This window comes from Alligator sinensis, unplaced genomic scaffold, assembly GCF_000455745.1.
Source record: "Alligator sinensis unplaced genomic scaffold, ASM45574v1 scaffold583_1, whole genome shotgun sequence".
NCBI lineage: Eukaryota > Metazoa > Chordata > Crocodylia > Alligatoridae > Alligator > Alligator sinensis.
Window position 1 is genome coordinate 963,299 of NW_005841983.1, and position 17,083 is coordinate 980,381.

General features: G+C 39.0%; 2 protein-coding genes across 2 annotated transcripts in view; both read left to right on the forward strand.

The window, feature by feature from the left end:
• Window positions 1-14,816, forward strand: part of ADGRG2 (adhesion G protein-coupled receptor G2) — a 106,247-nt gene extending 91,431 nt beyond the window's left edge. The window contains exons 23-33 of the mRNA XM_025201119.1: window positions 206-349; window positions 580-702; window positions 1,959-2,004; window positions 2,111-2,214; window positions 3,178-3,302; window positions 4,891-5,159; window positions 6,141-6,240; window positions 7,740-8,023; window positions 9,515-9,616; window positions 10,310-10,462; window positions 12,701-14,816. Of these exons, the coding sequence (XP_025056904.1) occupies window positions 206-349; window positions 580-702; window positions 1,959-2,004; window positions 2,111-2,214; window positions 3,178-3,302; window positions 4,891-5,159; window positions 6,141-6,240; window positions 7,740-8,023; window positions 9,515-9,616; window positions 10,310-10,462; window positions 12,701-12,885 (1,635 nt within the window). The 3' untranslated portion in view covers window positions 12,886-14,816. The remainder of the gene's footprint in view (window positions 1-205; window positions 350-579; window positions 703-1,958; window positions 2,005-2,110; window positions 2,215-3,177; window positions 3,303-4,890; window positions 5,160-6,140; window positions 6,241-7,739; window positions 8,024-9,514; window positions 9,617-10,309; window positions 10,463-12,700) is intronic.
• Window positions 14,817-16,346: 1,530 nt separating this feature from the next.
• Window positions 16,347-17,083, forward strand: part of PHKA2 (phosphorylase kinase regulatory subunit alpha 2) — a 74,563-nt gene continuing 73,826 nt past the window's right edge. Inside the window, exon 1 of the mRNA XM_025201101.1 lies at window positions 16,347-16,435. Within this exon, the coding sequence (XP_025056886.1) occupies window positions 16,347-16,435 (89 nt within the window). The remainder of the gene's footprint in view (window positions 16,436-17,083) is intronic.

Sequence of the window (17,083 nt, forward strand, 5' to 3'; positions counted from 1 at the left end):
GCAGTAAATTACTATATTTCTATCCTGGAACAAGAGGGGAGCAGGGCAACAATTAAGACTAAGTTATGATTCCTTCCTAATGATATCCCTGGGGTGGCACTGGTATATGCTACTGTATATGTAGCCCCTATAGAGTTAAGCCTAAAGCACAATCTAGATTTTCCAAACAATAGAAGTTATGGTACCTTTTGTATTAAATTTTCAGATTGCTCTAGGGATTCAAGCACCTACAAACAATGTTGGAGCAATTATGCTTCCTTCGTCATTAATCAAGGACTTACCTTCTGAAGAGACTGATCTGGCTTCTAGAATTATATTCAATTTTTTTGAAAAGACAACTGTGTTCCAGGTAACTTTCTATTACACTATCAATGGGAAATGGGAGATTGTCCATCATGTTCTTAAACTCAGTGGTTAGCACTGATTTAAAATGCTGGAGTAAATTAGCGCAGTTTTTTGCAGAAAAAAAATTATTTCAAAATTTTTACTAGATAACAGAAGATATGTGTATGTACTATTGTATTTACAATGTGTTCTCCTATAATAATTTTAACTTCAGTTACCTTTTTGTTGCCTCAGGATCCCTCACTTGAGAATCTATCTCTAATCAGCAAGGTCATATCATCCAGTGTGGCTAACCTCACAATTAACAACTTGAAGGCAAATGTTACTGTCACTCTACAGAACACCAGGCCTTGTCCGGTATGGCATATATTTGGCCAGTATAAAAATGACATTTTACTGATTCTAGAATTGTTCAATACTCTGCTCCTTTTGCTTTACTTTTTTGAGACTTTGGACACTTCTCATGTTCACATCATCTGTATAACTAATATTATTTCTCATTAACTACTGATTACAGTCAATAATAATAATAGCACTCTGTGCTTTTTCCAACATAACTAATTTCTATCCTGTCAGCATCATTTTATGTGGTTTCCCTTCAAGAGTGGGGTTGAGGCAGTGCCAGTATTTTCACCCTAAAGTTCCATTTTCTTTAAACTACATTTGATTCTACAGATACTCCTGAGTAACTTTTACTTAAGTAAGTAAGGCCATGGAGGCCATGAGTAAAATGTGAAAGAGGGGGACAGAGGAGGGTAAGATAATACTTAGGTTATGAGCAAATAGGAAAGATTATAATAAAACCTCAAATTTCTGCAGTCAATAAAGGCAACAAAACACTACACAGTGGTGCCTCTGCATGTGCAGTTAATATGAATCAATAAATTCTGGAGTTTATTGCTCCCATGCACACCGTTTGAACATGTGCCTGGGAGCAATAAACTCCAGAGCAATAAACCACAGAGTTTATTGCCATTTGAACATATGCCCGGAGCGCAGCATGTTGAGTCAAGTTGGAGTAGTCCTGGCTGGCAAGGGGCCTAGGGGTGAGCCTCCCAGCCTTGGGCTGCTCCTCCCCAGCTCAACAAACTGAGTAGGGGCTGGCTGGGACATGAAGGTGCTTTAGTGTAGAACTATCCAGCAGGCAGCCCCTGCATTGAATCACCCTTATGACCCTGCCAGACTCTGCAGTACAATAGTACTTGTATTTATAAGTACTGTTCTGTTGCAGAGTAAATTAGTTTGCTCCAGCCTAATAGGGACAGAGGTGTAGATGCTGAGACATTTGCAGCACAGCTGATTAACCTACTGTGCAGTAAATGTCTCATGTAGATGCACCCAGTTAGAAAAATCCCCTCTTGCTACCACTAGCATAACCAACCTACATGACCTGAAGGCAATAGTTCTACCTTCCATGTAGCTCAATTTGAGTTTGTGTATTTCTGCATTGGTTTGGGGATATTCCTCAGCATATTTTAACATGAAACAAGGTTTTTTCCCCTTAAATTGTGTAGCATTGCTGTACTTACTCTTGTGTCCATTTTTTAAATAAACATAACCGCCTTGTTCATGAATTTGTAGTTTATTAAAATCTCATTTTTCCCTCCAAACAGGATAATTTAACAGTTAGATGTGCATTTTGGGACTTTAATAAAAATAGTAAGTATTTGATAATACCTTTCCTAAGTGTCATACTTGTGTTAACTCTTTATTAACATATTAAGAAATACTTTTATCAGTAATAAGTTGCTGTTGTCTTAAACAGGTGGTCAAGGAGGTTGGGCATCGGAAGGCTGCATGGTCAAAGAAAGGACACCAAATGAAACAGTCTGTTCATGCAACCACCTTACAAGCTTTGCAGTATTGCTGGTAATGATTTATAGACTACATTCCAGCACAGTGCACTTTTATCCTGCTTCAGCAAAACACTCAATCCTGTGTTTAACTTTAAGCAAATAAGTTTCCAGTTAGCAGGGTTCATATGAGCAGTTGCATTCTCTTTAGTTAGACTACTTACACTCCTAAAGTTGAGTACATGTAAGTATTTTGCTAGACTAGGATGTGAATATTTCCATTGAAATCAAAAGCAGTTGTAGTCATTACTGAAATTTAGGCAGTCATTATTCTGCAGGGAAGAAAGTGGGGATGAATTAAACTAATCACATACTATATTTAAAGCAATGCCTTGAGGTCAGGTTTGCTGCCAGGTTTAGTATTTTTTAACATCCAGTGGCTGCATCTACACATACAGTTAATGCAACGTGATAAACTCCAGAGCATTTGCTCCAGAGTACATTGCTCCTGGGCGTAGTGTCTACACTTGCGCCTGGGACAGCAGCACATTTTGCTGGGGTGGAACAACCCTGGGTTGGCAGCAGGCTCAGGGGGTTAGCCCCAGGCTCTGGGTGGCAGCAGTGGGTGGTGGTGGTGGGGCTGGCTGAGGCACAAGAGTGCCAAACCTGGAGAGCCATGTGGATGACTCCCCAAGCTTATTGTCAGCGCGGGGCTACTCTGCCCTGGCTCAGTACTGCTGTCCTGGTCACTGTCCACACATGTGTTATATTGCAGCAAATAGCTCTGCTGTAAAATAGTACCATCCCCAAAAGTACTATCTTATGGCAGAGTTAATTAATTTACTGCACGCTAATACCGGCGCACATGTAGACAGTGATGCTTTACTGTGGAACTAATTAGTCAACTTTGCAGTACAGTGCACGTGTAGATGCACCCAGTTTTTGTAAAATCCAATATGAACAGATTTGTTTCAATGAGTTTTAAAAATATTTCAGTAGAATTAGTATTGCTTAAAGATAATTTCTGTTTTCTTTTTAGGACCTGTCTAGAAATACTACTTTATCTGCAAAACAAGAACTGGTCCTGACTTTTATTAGCTACATAGGTTGTGGCCTTTCTGCAATTTTTCTGTCTGTTACTCTTGTGACCTATGTAGCCTTTGAGTAAGTACCTTCTCAGTTATATTTATATTACAAACTTGATCGTGTTTGTTTGTAACCATCATGGCTAAGGATGACTAGGTACGTCTATATGTGATGCTACCTCACCATAGCAACGCCCTATGGCAACATAGCATTCATGGGCAAAAACCATGACGCTGCAGCTACATCACCGAAGCAATGTGCTCCCCCTTTACAGTGCATGGCTATGGCAACGTAGTGCCTAAAAATAACCATGTGCAGTGCACACAGCGCAGGAAGTACTAAATGATGGCACAGTAACAATGGCATCATAGCAGCATGTGTAGATGTGCCCACTGAGTCTTTCCAGTAGACACTATTTCAACAATATTAGCACGAGACAAAAAGGGCCCATTTGAGGACAGTGTCAAGATTTGGTTTGAACAGGAACAGTACTTTCATATACAAAATAATTATAGTGAAGCTGTGGATAGCTGGAATCCAAGACATAATTAACTGGAAAGCATTACTGTAGGCTTCCATCATAACAGCAGAATGTACAAAGACATTTATATTTTATCTTATTTTAAAAAAGAGAAACACAGATCCAAACCAACACCATGTTGTTGAAATGTATTGCTTTTGTGCAGTTACCCTATTTACTTGAATCCAAGACAAAGTCCTCCCCCACTCCCCTCACTTAACATAGGGGAAATGTCCCTCATCTTGAATTCAAGTACAAGATTGCAGGGGCAGAGGGATGGGGAGAAGGCATCTGCTGTTCCTCCAGTCCCAACCCAGGGTTGGGGCTGGGGTCAGAGCTGCAGCTGCTGCCTGCCTCCTGCAGCCTCTGCCTCCTACACCTGCCCCTGCCTCTGACTCCACCACTGCTTACCACCTGCCCCCCTACTACATTCCTCCCTGCCACTGCTTTCCCTGCTGCAGCAGTGGGGGTTACAGATTAGAGATGAACCTCCAATAATTAGATTCTATACATGGAAAATTATAACAAATTTATAAATTACCCATGTATAGAATCTAACTATTGGAGGGTTGTCTTAAATTCAAAGTTGTCGGTTTAATAGTTTTCACTATACATTGTCAGAAAATTTAATTAGGTTTCTAGTCTTGGATATTTAGTCCTTACATTTTGAGAGAGAATATCCAGACATGATTTGTGAGAATCATTCTACTCTCCTACAAGCCTATTGTTAGGTTATTATTTTCCCCTGTTAATAAGTCCAATGAAAAGACTCAGACCCATTCTAGCCCATTAATCCTAGATAATTTATTTATGTATGGCCAAGGTAAGTTCTCCAGTAATGCCAAACTTAACATACAAAGTAGAAAAGTATGGATTAAAATATTAATACAGATGTCAAACAAAGGTAACTGGAAGTTAAGAGACTGTAAATATATGTATAAAAATTTAGAACCTGGAAGTAACAAGCATATCAGGTCATTATTCATTCATTCATTCATAAATTCTTTGTAACCATACGTGTAAAAACATGTAGTTTGTAATAGTCTGCATTAAGGACAAAGGAAAACTGAGTCAGTCTGGGATCTAAAATCTTATCCACAGAAGGATGAAAGCTGGTATCATATCATTAATTTATTTGCTTTTCAGGAAACTCCGGAGAGACTACCCTTCCAAAATCCTCATTCAGCTCTGTGCTGCATTACTTCTGCTGAATCTAGTTTTCCTCCTTGATTCATGGATTGCACTATATAATGTACGAGGCCTGTGCATCACAGTAGCTGTGTTCCTTCATTATTTTCTTTTGGTTTCCTTCACTTGGATGGGTCTTGAAGCTTTCCACATGTACTTGGCCCTCGTGAAAGTATTCAATACATACATACGGAAATATATCCTTAAGTTCTGCATTGTTGGCTGGGGTATGTATATTTTTTCTGGTTTGGGAATCTAAAATAAAATTGTCCTTTTCCCAAATTATTTAGGTGAATGAAAGCCTATTTGAAAGTAGCAGTTAAGCAACTTTAGGATATCTGTTGCCCTCTGGTAGTCTTATATGCGTGGTGTCAAGTAAATTATCAGCTGAATCCTCCCTACTCCTGCAGTTGCTGAATTTGTTACAGCATTTTACAAACTGTAAACTTGTTGGAATATGTACTGTATACTGTGGGTACTATTGCAGTTCAGAAGAATAATACTTATTCCTATGAAACAATTTTAACAGCTGCTTAGCATTTCATTATGAATGTGCTTTCTTCCATTCAACCCTGAATGCAGAGGGCACCATTTTTATTGGGAAAATAATTAATAATGTGACAGAATGTTGACTTCATATTCCACCTCTGGGCTACCTCTAATAAAAGGCAACAAAATCCTTACTGCTTAAATGATATGAAAACCTAGAGCCAGAATCACTTCTCTTTTCCCTTAAAGTATACCATGAGTGAAATCATTGAAATCAATAGAGATACATTGGTTCAAAACAAATTTAAATGAAAGCAAAATCAATCTTAAACCTGTAATGCTGCACAAGATGTTAAATCCATGTGGCTAAATTGCTTTCAGTTATAACAAAATATAATTAAATTAAGTCACATAGAATGTGTTGTCTTGTTTAGAAAGATTAAACTGAAAGTGCATGCAAGTATGTATATTTTATTTTACAAAATAAGCTCTCAGGTTTACTGTGATTGTATAGTTTTCTCTTTGAATCCCAGGTTCCTTTTGATTTGTAAAAAAAATTGGCAATGTAGCACTGAAGTCAACTGATATAACAACTTTTGAAAACTAACTCTAGGTTTCTTAGGACAATGTATTAGCTCTAGCTCCTCATACCACTTTCATTTGGAATGAAACACTGTTTTCACTATTTTCGTATGTGTTTGGTATTCATAATCTTTTAGGTGTACCAGCAGTTATTGTAGCCATTGTATTGGCTATAACACCAGATAACTATGGCCTTGGATCATATGGAAAATTTCCAAATGGCACACCAGATGAATTGTAAGTCAAGCAAGGAATATTTCAAAAGTGATCATTAATGGAATGCTTTTCTCTAATGGAAACGTGTGTATGCAAAAGAGTGAGCCTGGGAGGGGTACTTATGGGGAAAACAAAATCTCTGCAAGATAGATTAAGGTTATGCTATCTTGAGCTTGTCAGGTTCTTGTCTGGGTCACAAAAAAGCCAAACCCCAAAACACAGCCATAGAATTAGAGTGGTAAAGAAAAGAAGGGAGACAGGGAGAGAGAAAAGGGGAAATGGAGAAAGAATGTATATAAAAAACATACCTGAGGTTAAAAATCACAACCCAAAAGTAGAAAGAAAGCCTAAACTAGTCAATTGCATATGTGTAAAATCTCTAAAAATTGAAATAATAGTTAAGACCACTGTTAAAACCCAGGTAGGTATGTTGAACTCTTGAATATGAGAATATGAGAATCATTCTACTCTCCTACAATAATGATGAATTATTTTCAATAAAATATAGTCTTGCCTAATGACATTGTTTACCAGAGGGCCAGTTTTGTTTAATATATTCATCAACAGTCTGGAAGATGGGATGGAGTGCACCCCCAGGAAGTTTGCAGATTACACTAGACTGGGGGGAGTAGTAGATACGCTGGAGAGTAGGGCTAGGATTCAGAGAGACCTAGACAAACTGGAGGATTGGACCAAAAGAAGTCTCATGAAGAACAAGTGTGAAGTCCTGCATTTAGAAAAGAACAATCCCATGCACTAGTGCAGGCTGGGGACTGCCTGGCTAAGCAGCAGCTTTGCAGAAAAGCACCTGGAGGTTACAGTGGACAAAAAGCTGAACAAGAGCTAATAGTGTGCTTTTGTTGTGAAGAAGGCTAGCACCATACTGGGCTGCATCAGTAGGAGTGTTGCCAGCAGGTCAAGGGAAGTGATTATTCCCCTCTATTCAGCACTGGAGAGGCCACATCTAAAGTACTGTGTCCAGTTTTGTGCCTCCCAAATACAGGAAGGATGTGGACAAATTGGAGAGAGTTGACTGGAGGCAACGAAAATGTTTAGAGGGGTGGGGAACATGACTTATGAGGAGAGGCTGAGGGAACTGAACTTATTTAGTATGAGGGGATTTAATAGTAGATTTCAGGTACCTGAAGGGTGGCGAGAAGGAGGATGGACCAAAACTGTTCTCAGTGGTTGGAGATGACAGGACAAGGAACAATGATCTCAAGTTGCAGCAAGAAAAGTTTAGGTTAGATATGAAGAAAAGCTTTCTCCCTAGGGGGTAGTAAAGCACTGGAACAGGCTACCCAGAGGTGATGGAATCTCTGTCCATAGAGGTTTTTAAGATCTGGGTAGACAAAGCATTGGTTGCAATGATATGGTTGAGGATGGTTCTGCATTGAGTTGGGGGTTGGACTAGATGACCTGCTGAGGTCCCCTCCAACCCTAATTTTCTATGATTTTCTGATTTCCATTGCTGGTAATGAATGACTAACAGTTTTTTCTCCCTGGTTCCTATATTCTAGCTGCTGGATTAACAGTTCCATTGCCTTCTACATTACTGTTGTGGGGTACTTCTGCATGATATTCTTGTTGAACATCAGCATGTTCATAGTGGTGCTGATCCAGCTTTGTCGAATCAAAAAGAAAAAGCAACTTGGTGCTCAAAGAAAAACCAGTATTCAAGATCTGAGGAGTGTTGCTGGCCTCACATTCTTATTGGGAATTACCTGGGGATTTGCCTTTTTTGCATGGGGGCCAGTGAATCTTATATTTATGTATCTCTTTGCCATCTTTAACACCTTGCAAGGTAAGTTTATCGTTCATTTTACAGCCTTTGATATAAAATATAGGGAACCTGGTGTTTTAAAGATGTATTTCCTTTCAGTGCTTAACAGTCATACATACCAAAATTACATCTTTCCTGTCAGCTGACATTGTTTACTATTTTTGCATTTAAAGCAAATGTATGTAAAAGACACACTTTAAAAAGTAACAGTCCACCTTTCTGATTAATTAGTACTAATGATTAGTTAACACACTGATGAAAATTGATGGATGTGAATGGAAGATCCATTCAGTCATAAGTACTACAGAAACAAAGACTTATTTGGTCATGGAGGATAAAATTTTCAAAATTGCATAAGTGACTGAGGAGGCCAAGTACCATGTTTAACAATGATTTAGATACTTAAGGACTGATTATAAAGATAATTAGACATTTCAGCACTATGTATTGCAAGGCTTAAAGGCTAGGTCTCTGAAGATATTTAAGGACCTAATTGACACTCCAAGTTTCTAAATGCAAAATACAGACCCTCAAAACCCTTGTATAGATGCTACCTCTTTTTGGAGGCATGGGCTTCTCCTAGCACCCCCACTCCCCAGCCAGTGCTCTCAGGGGGGACACCAGTGCTCCTGCCTGCCCCCCCTGCCCATCACCTAAGTGGGGAATGCTGGCTGTCAGGGGGTGCACCAGTGCTCTCAGGGGGTGCATGTGCATCCCCTACACATCACCACTGTTTGGAGGTGCCTTAATTCTCTGTTGGCTTAAGTTTCCACCTATAAAATTCCCGTGGCACCTAAACGTCTGATGCTGAATGTTCTTGCAAACACCCAAGTCCTGATGACACAGTATGGCTTAGTACCTAATTCTCAGACAGATTCACAAACTAGATATTCCTTGATCTTTCTTGTCTGTTGCCATGTCCAGTAGGCATTCATGAATCAGGCCTCTCAGAAACTAGCCTATCACCCTACCCCTCCCACCTTATATCCCGTGGTCTTGTCTGTAAATGTTATTGGTTACATCACAAGGAGCACCAGCGATGTTAACCCAAAATTAAAAGAGAGAATGGTTCTACAGATTATGCTGAGGAAGTCAAAGATATTCAGCCAGCTGGGATTTTATTATACTCTGTGTTAGAAACCTCATCACTAAAACAACATTGTCATTCTTTCCTGACTGAAGGTTTGAAAACATTGTGGTTCCTCAAAGTTCTTTCCTTGTTATTTGAAAATAGGGTACCTAATATACTTTGTATTTTTGGTTATCTTTAATCTCTTTACATATGTGTATCTGATACATATCTTTCATATACATTGAAAAAAACTTTTCAGATACTAGCCGAAATTCAGTATTCAGACTATGGATGTTTCTGCCAAATAAGATAAATATTTTATTGAAAACCAGCTTGACATCTGAAGAAAGAGAAAAATGATATATTAATTGAAAAAGTGATGAATCAGCAAAAAATGTAGATCTTTGAAATATTCCTCTTGATGTTTGTTGCTTTTGCAGGCTTCTTCATTTTTATATTCTACTGTGTAGCAAAGGAAAATGTCCGCAAACAGTGGAGACGATATCTGTGTTGTGGGAAATTCAGGCTGGCTGAAAATTCTGGTAAATATAAATACTATAATCCATTCACTAAATACTTAGAGTCAGTATTAGGTCTCTGTTTTTCTTAGTAAATATTTTTGTGCAATAAATAGCAGAACAACATTTCCAAAAATATATTGTTCCCTTAAAGCATTGTTTGCTTGATGCACAGATACTACAATTAATTTAATTCTGTTACACTGCTGTATAAGATCCATAGTTTTAATGAGATGCTGCATTAGTGGAAGGGTGAACCCTCTGGAAAGAGCCTTTTATATGACTGTGACCTAAATTAAACCTTAAGATCTACCTCTGCTCTCAAAGTCAATGGTAGTTTTACCAATAATTTTAGTAGAAGCAGAGCAGGGAGTAGGCCTTCCATTTTTTTGTGTTCTTTAATTGTGCCATTATTGTCCTCTAATAATTACATACATCTTTTATACATTTTAAAATTAGAGGGTGAAATACTTTATTGCAATTACTGGTAACCATTAATCTAGCCTACAGTCACAAGAGTATGATTTATGACCTTAAGGTATTTCAAAGGAGAAAAACAGATATAGACATTTCCTAAGACATTTCCTAGAAGTTTTCTATCTGAAATACGAAAAGGATCCTTGCAATAATTTAACTTAAAATTGTATTGTTAACTGTACTCTTGCATTTGTGCCTAGATATACTGCAATATTTTCTGTATGATTTATTTTACCATAGACTGGAGTAGAACTGCCACTAATGGTTTGAAGAAGCAGACTGTAAACCAGGGAGTATCCAGCTCTTCAAATTCCTTGCAATCAAACAGTAACTCCACTAATTCTACCACACTGCTAATGAATAATGATTACTCAGTACATGCAAATGGCAATGGTATGTGTTTCAAAATTTCCTTTCTCAAACGGGATCCTCTTATTTTAAAACAGCTTTATGTTCTGTTATGGTTATTTAAAGTGGATAGTAAATCAGCTATTTGTGAATACAGGATCAAAATGTTTTAATGTAGTCTTATTGACATAAAATGCTTTAATGTATCCAATTTAGATTAATATAAAAATACATGTGAATTGGTGATGTATATGCAAAATCAATTAATTGATTAAATTAGATGGTCAACAGCAGTTCAGGCCATGCTTGTCAGCCAACGATATAACTGGTTTTGGAAAACTTAAATACACACACACACACACACACACACACACACACACACTTACGTTTTTATATGTTAAGTTGTCCACATCTAGTCATATCATTGGCTGATTATATTGTTATATCATTGGTTATCTATAGTAAAAGCTGTTATCAACAGGGATCCGGGTTTTCTCTGATAAAAAAAAAAATTCAAATTTTCTGATTAAACCCCTCAAAATCCATGTTTTTCCTTTATTAAAATGAAACACCACTATATATATATGTATGTATGTATGTGTGTATGTATGTATCCATCGAGAACAATGTTTTATTGATATATTTACAATTTAAAAGCAATTTGGAAGCCTACCTGTGCCTCAATCAGTATAATAAAATAAATTCTAAATACCTATAATTCTTGGTGTTGGATTTGGGGATTTTTATCATGGAAAATCAGAGCTCCCCTTGCTCCCTTCACTCACCATGAGATGAGTCCAGCTGCGTGTGTGTGGCTCCCCCCCATCCCTCCACTGCTTTGTGGCACTGAGCAGCCTTGATATGCTGATGCCCTGCCCATGCCATTGCCCCTCACTCCCAAGCCACAGCCCCCCCAGCCCTGCTGGTGCTTCTCACTCCCCACCCACAGGCTCCCAGCCCTGCCCTCGTGCCTCACTTCCCATTCACAGCCCCCTGGGCCTCACTCCCCACCCCCCCAGCCCTGCCTGAGGGGGCGCCCAGCTGCCAGGGCTCTGGGGCCAGGAACCTGGGTCCACAGCCCACTCCTTGCAGCAGTGCTCAAGCTCCGACTGCTACATGTGGGAGGTGGCCACTGTGGCAGAGCGGAGTGTGGAGCCCGGCTCCCCCTCCTCCACAGACAGCACAGCTGGAGCGGAGCCCATTGTGGGGGGCAGATGAGGGCTTCCCACTCTAATCCCTGTGCACTGCCCCAGCTGGGCAGCAGCCCCTACCCTGCTCAACTCCCTCCTTCCCTTGCTATGGGGATCTCAATCCACCCCCCAGCACCAGAACTTCCTGCGGGGAGCTGCTGTCCAGGCTACCTGGCTGCCATGTGTGTGTGTATGTGCACACATGCACATGGTGCCCTCTGCCTGATTGCCCTCCTCCCACTTTCCCCAGCCTGATACACTGCCAGCCTGCAAGGGGAAACCCACCATTTCCCACGTTTTTCTCCTTAAAATGAGAAAATCTGGGGTTTATTGCATTTTTCCATGTCAAACAGAAAACCCGGATCCCTGGTTATAACTTACTCAAGAAAATAATAGTTGCAGAGGAAAGAAATGTGATGATGTCCAATATAAAAACAGTTTAGAAAACCATATAGGAGTTCTTTCTCCCCTTAATGTGTGAAGGCTATATCCAAAGAACACCAGCTATCACTAACAGGATGCTTACAGGTAAACCTCTCATGTGGGGAGGAGGAGAGCAAGGAAGGGAAAGTGTAAGAATAAAGGACTTCTCACTGAAGAGGTCCTACTCAGAGAGTTGCTTAGATATTTCAAGTTAGTCTGAATAAAAAAAATGCAAAAACTTTGCTTTGAAGCAGTTGCTTTGTCCTGTTACATTACAGTATTGCTCATTTTGGTGCAAAACATTTGGTTCACTTTTGCTTGTTTGTGCTTTGGATTTAGATATCAATGTTAAAGTACATCAAATGTTGTTTGACTAATAGGAGAAAGCGGTATTAGAGAAAGGGGCTAACTGTGTAAGTTGAGCTAGAAGGCCTTTACACAGTCTGGGCAAAATTCTGTTCTTAGATACTTGCATTCCCTAGTTAATTTAAAAAAATCCTATTTAAAAACCATGGTAAGGAGAAAAGAATTGTGAAATGTATTTTAGACCAACACAGCTACAATCAACAACTGTGAAACATGTATGCACTCACTATACTGACTGAAAATTTGAAGTATCGCCTGGGACTTTTTAGTCTGAGTTCTCTTTGACTTGTTTTCATTTTTGCAGGCCATCTCCCCAGCGAGAAGAATGGCGTTTCTTTCAATGTGCAGAATGGTGATGTGCGTCTTCATGACTTTTCAGGAAAACAGCTTGCATTTTATGAGAAGGATGAAACAGACAACAAAAACAGCCGTATCTCACTCAGAAGGACTTCAAAGAGGGGAAGCCTACATTTTATTGAGAGAATGTGATGATTTTCAAAAGCACATTGTTTTACAGAGTGAAGTACAGATAACTTTAACTGATTTACATAATGTGAGAAGATCAGAAACTGATTTTATTTAATATATGGTACTGAAGCTTCAAGGCAGCCATAACTTGGATTTACAAGGACAGTTATTTAAAAATCAGTGCTACATTTTGACAAGGTACTTCGGATGCTGCATTTTAAGTGGCATAGTTTCCAGTTTAATTCTTTCTTGTTTTTTAAAGATTTAAAGACAAGTTTGATTTTTAGACTGACTTTGTCAGTATAACTAAGATAATATACATGAATACAATACATAGTAATATTGTACAAATGTAGGCAAGCACAAGCTAAACTTAAGAAGTTAAGTTTTCTCTCAACATGTTAATTACTACTTCAACCTTTTTATAGGTTAGAGTTGCTAACTTTATAACGATGTATATAAGCAGAACAATATCTGCCTTTCAGTGTCTGAATGCTATTTTTAATATTTATTTCTTGGAATATAAAATGAAATATTCCTTTTATTTAGAAAAATAATTGATATTTGTTTTAACTTTGTTCTAGTTCATAATGTTGGTAAAGTTAATTAGCTCAATTAGCTTCCTATTTTATCCTATCTTATATCTTTAGAGATAATTTGTTCAGTATGTGAAATACTTTACAGTGGTTAAAGCGTAAAGACATTCATGAGACAGAACTATAAATAGGAATGCTGTCACAGTTGAACCACTGGCTGCCTGTTTCTGAGATGCAGGAATACAGAGGGTGGGGATCTTCTCAAAGTAAAATGCTTTGCAAGGAATGATGTTATAAAATAGGCAATAGGCTATTAGATGTATAGCTAGAGTAAAATCCTGGTCTTATTGAAATTGATAGGAATTTTGCTATTGGTTTCAGTGGGGTCAAGTTTTCCCCCTTACTGAGCACTGCAGAGATAAATACACTGCCATTTTTCAGCTGCAATGTTTAATAGAAAAGTAGAATAGTCATTTTTTTAAAAGAAAAAATAATGGTAAGAAAAATATTCTAACTCCTATTCTTGAGCAGCCAAGACAATTGCCTGTTTCATTAATTAATTTTCATAAAAGGTCAATTCCTGCGCTATAATGAGTATTTCTACTTGATTTTTGATCTGTGTTTTATTAACCAAATCTTGCCAAACTTCCCTCAACTTTCAGCCTGATATAGATGCATTTGGGGAGGCCTCTGGTCAGGGAGTGCAAGAACTGCCACCAATTAGTTTCCATAGTAGTCCCTCTAAAAGGGATCACTGAGTATGTCCACAGAGCACAACATAGTGTCACACAGAGATAGTTGCACTAACGCTAAAAAGGTCTCAGCAAGATGTATTAGCTTGGGCTGAGCAGTATGCTATTGCAGTTATACTACTTCAGTACCCTAGTGGGCTTGTTCGGAGCTGGCTCTTAACACTGTCTCTACATGGCATTACCCTGTGGTCATTCTGGCTTTCTTTAAAGGAACAGCAGATATTGTACATTCTTGGAAGGCAGCTCGCTGTGAGCAGTCCTGAAGCAATCCTGTAAGTGCTGTTGAGCACTGGCATCACCAGATCTGGGGATCTGTTTGCCCTGCCACAATTGAACCTTACCATTCTCATAAGCGTCCAGCCCTTCTGTGTTTTTTATGCAATAAATGCATTCTGTTTGTCATCCTGCCCCTGATACTAACCTAAATAAATTTTTGCAGCAACTGTTTGAAGTGTTTGTTTAATTTATTCACAAGGTTTGTAACTGCATATTGGCCACATGTAAATGATGAAGATACCAAAATGCAACACTAATAATCCTTGATGGGTTTCCATGAATGCTTTAATCATTTGGGTACTTGCCTTTGCACTGTTTCTTATACATTTATTTAATTTTCTAGTATTTATGTTTTCAAATGTCAAAAATAAAACAAAATTCTAGTAAGTAATATGCATGTGGTGTAGAACTTTTTCACAACTTCTAATTGCAGATTTATCTATCCACTCACAATTCTTAAAACAATGGGATTAAAATAAATATTCTTTGCAGGGAAATGCTATCATGCTATCTTCTAATTAACACACATTGGAGCAGATGTCCAGCACGTGTATTGGTGCCCACGATGATCTCCCCAGTTCCTCCAACAGTAACAATGTAGTTTACTTGACAACTTCTGGTAATCAGGACTTGCAATAGATTTGAAAAGCTGTCCACCAAGGTCATCTTGCTTGGCAGTTCTTCCAAAATGAATGAAAGTAATTCTCCCCTTTGATAGTTATGTCTGCACAGTTCCAAAGAAAAACTGCTTTTTATTCAGGTTAGCGTTATAATGCCCAGAAATAACCCTACTTGTTTTGTCCTAAACTACTTTTTCTCTTGGAAAAAAAAGTCAGGTGGCTATGGTGGAGGTAAAAATATTTGCCTCTGCTGCCACAGCACAAAGTAGGGGAAAGGTAACCGCTTGAAAATCTAGCTGAAGATACTGCAACTCAGCAGTTGCCTGAGCAGGAGAGAAGGCCTGCAGTGGAAAACAAGCAAGCGAGTTGTTAGTTCTGTAGTAATAAATGGATGACTGCCACAAAATTATTTAGCATCTATATTGTACCACTGCAGCTGCATGATATATTATATTGCTCAAAAATGAAAAGACAGGTCTCCTTGCCTAATGCTGAATATGCCCCTTGAGTCAGGAATTCATATGCCTGAGTCAGGAATTCCTAAAATGCTATTAATTGTCCTGTCCTGGTATTCTTATGATGCGTGCTTTAAAATATATAGATGCTTGCAACTGAGCCAATATAGTGCTGGATTAAGAACTGAGAAACAGCAGAGCACAAACTCTGCAACTACACGTTTAACCTTATAATTTTATCAATATACGAAAACATTCAGATGGGTCAGTTCTGTTACACGTTAACATTTAGCAGCTGTTGTACATAAATGTAGTAGGTCAGTAGGAACAAAGCCATCAGATCTGTACTTGAACCTACCAAGCTGGGACCTTATCAGAGAAAGTGTCTGGTTGTTAATAAAGGGAACTCCCTTCTTTTGTTATGTAAAACTAATAGGGGCAGTAGTATGCCATGCTCCTTCCAGCTTACGTCTCAAAGCATAACTGAACAGCAGCCTGGCATATAATGCAGGGATAGCTAAACTAGTTTTTAAAATAATCTAGCTGTGGTACTGGATACTGTTCATGTGTGATAGCATGGAACATAGCAGGAGCTGAGTCTGCAGTGAAAACATTCCATTATGTTAAGTATATGACAGTTACTAGTGACATTTATGTGCACACAGCATGTGAAGACACTGTCACATGGGTCTTGCCTGCCAGGTAGACACAGCAGCATTGAGTTCAGCACAAAGTTCCAAAACCCTGTAAGTACTTGGATGGTCAGGCTGTATTAAGCTACCACAGTGTCACACCTAGTTCAAAAACACCTATGCAAGACGTCATCATTAGGTTTAGAAAACAATGGGACCGATTGGCACCATCCCATTCATCAGATCTGCTCCCTCTAAAAATCGCAATACTGCTCCATTACAGCTCCAAGGAGTGCTGTGGTGAGACATGCCATGGGTTTCTGTATGTGCTACATCCAGAACTGAAAGCTGTAGAGCTGTCTGAAGTAGAATGCTCTAGCCAGGGTAACTAGCTTTGCTACTTCAAGAGCTAGTTAGGGCATTTCTACATGGGGCTGCCTTGCATGGGGTAGCAATGGACCAAGTCTTTGCTACATCAAGGGGTGCGACCCCCTAACCCAATTTGCCACTCACCTATGTAATGATCAACATCACAGCCTGTCAGTTTATTTATGAGAACAGAATGAGATACTATATCGAAGACCTTCTTGAAGTCTAGGTAGATGACATCTACCTCGACTCCTGCATCTAAGCATTTTGTGACTATAGTCTATAGTAGACCCCCACTACCAAGTCCCTTTCCCCCAATCCCCTTGTATCCTGACCCACAGTACCTCGGTTTGGCCTTCCTCTGATCTCATCTTGATTATAGAGGATGTATACCATTCCTTAACATGGAGAGCAACGCCCCCCACCTTTCTCCCCACTCTATCCCATCTGTACAACCTGTAACCCTCAATGCCTACTGCCCAATCATGAGTAGGGCCCCACCAGGTTTCAGTTAGTCCAACCAGTTACTCCATACAAATAAGAAACCATTCTGACCTGTTGTGGTCTTTCTGAGTTCTT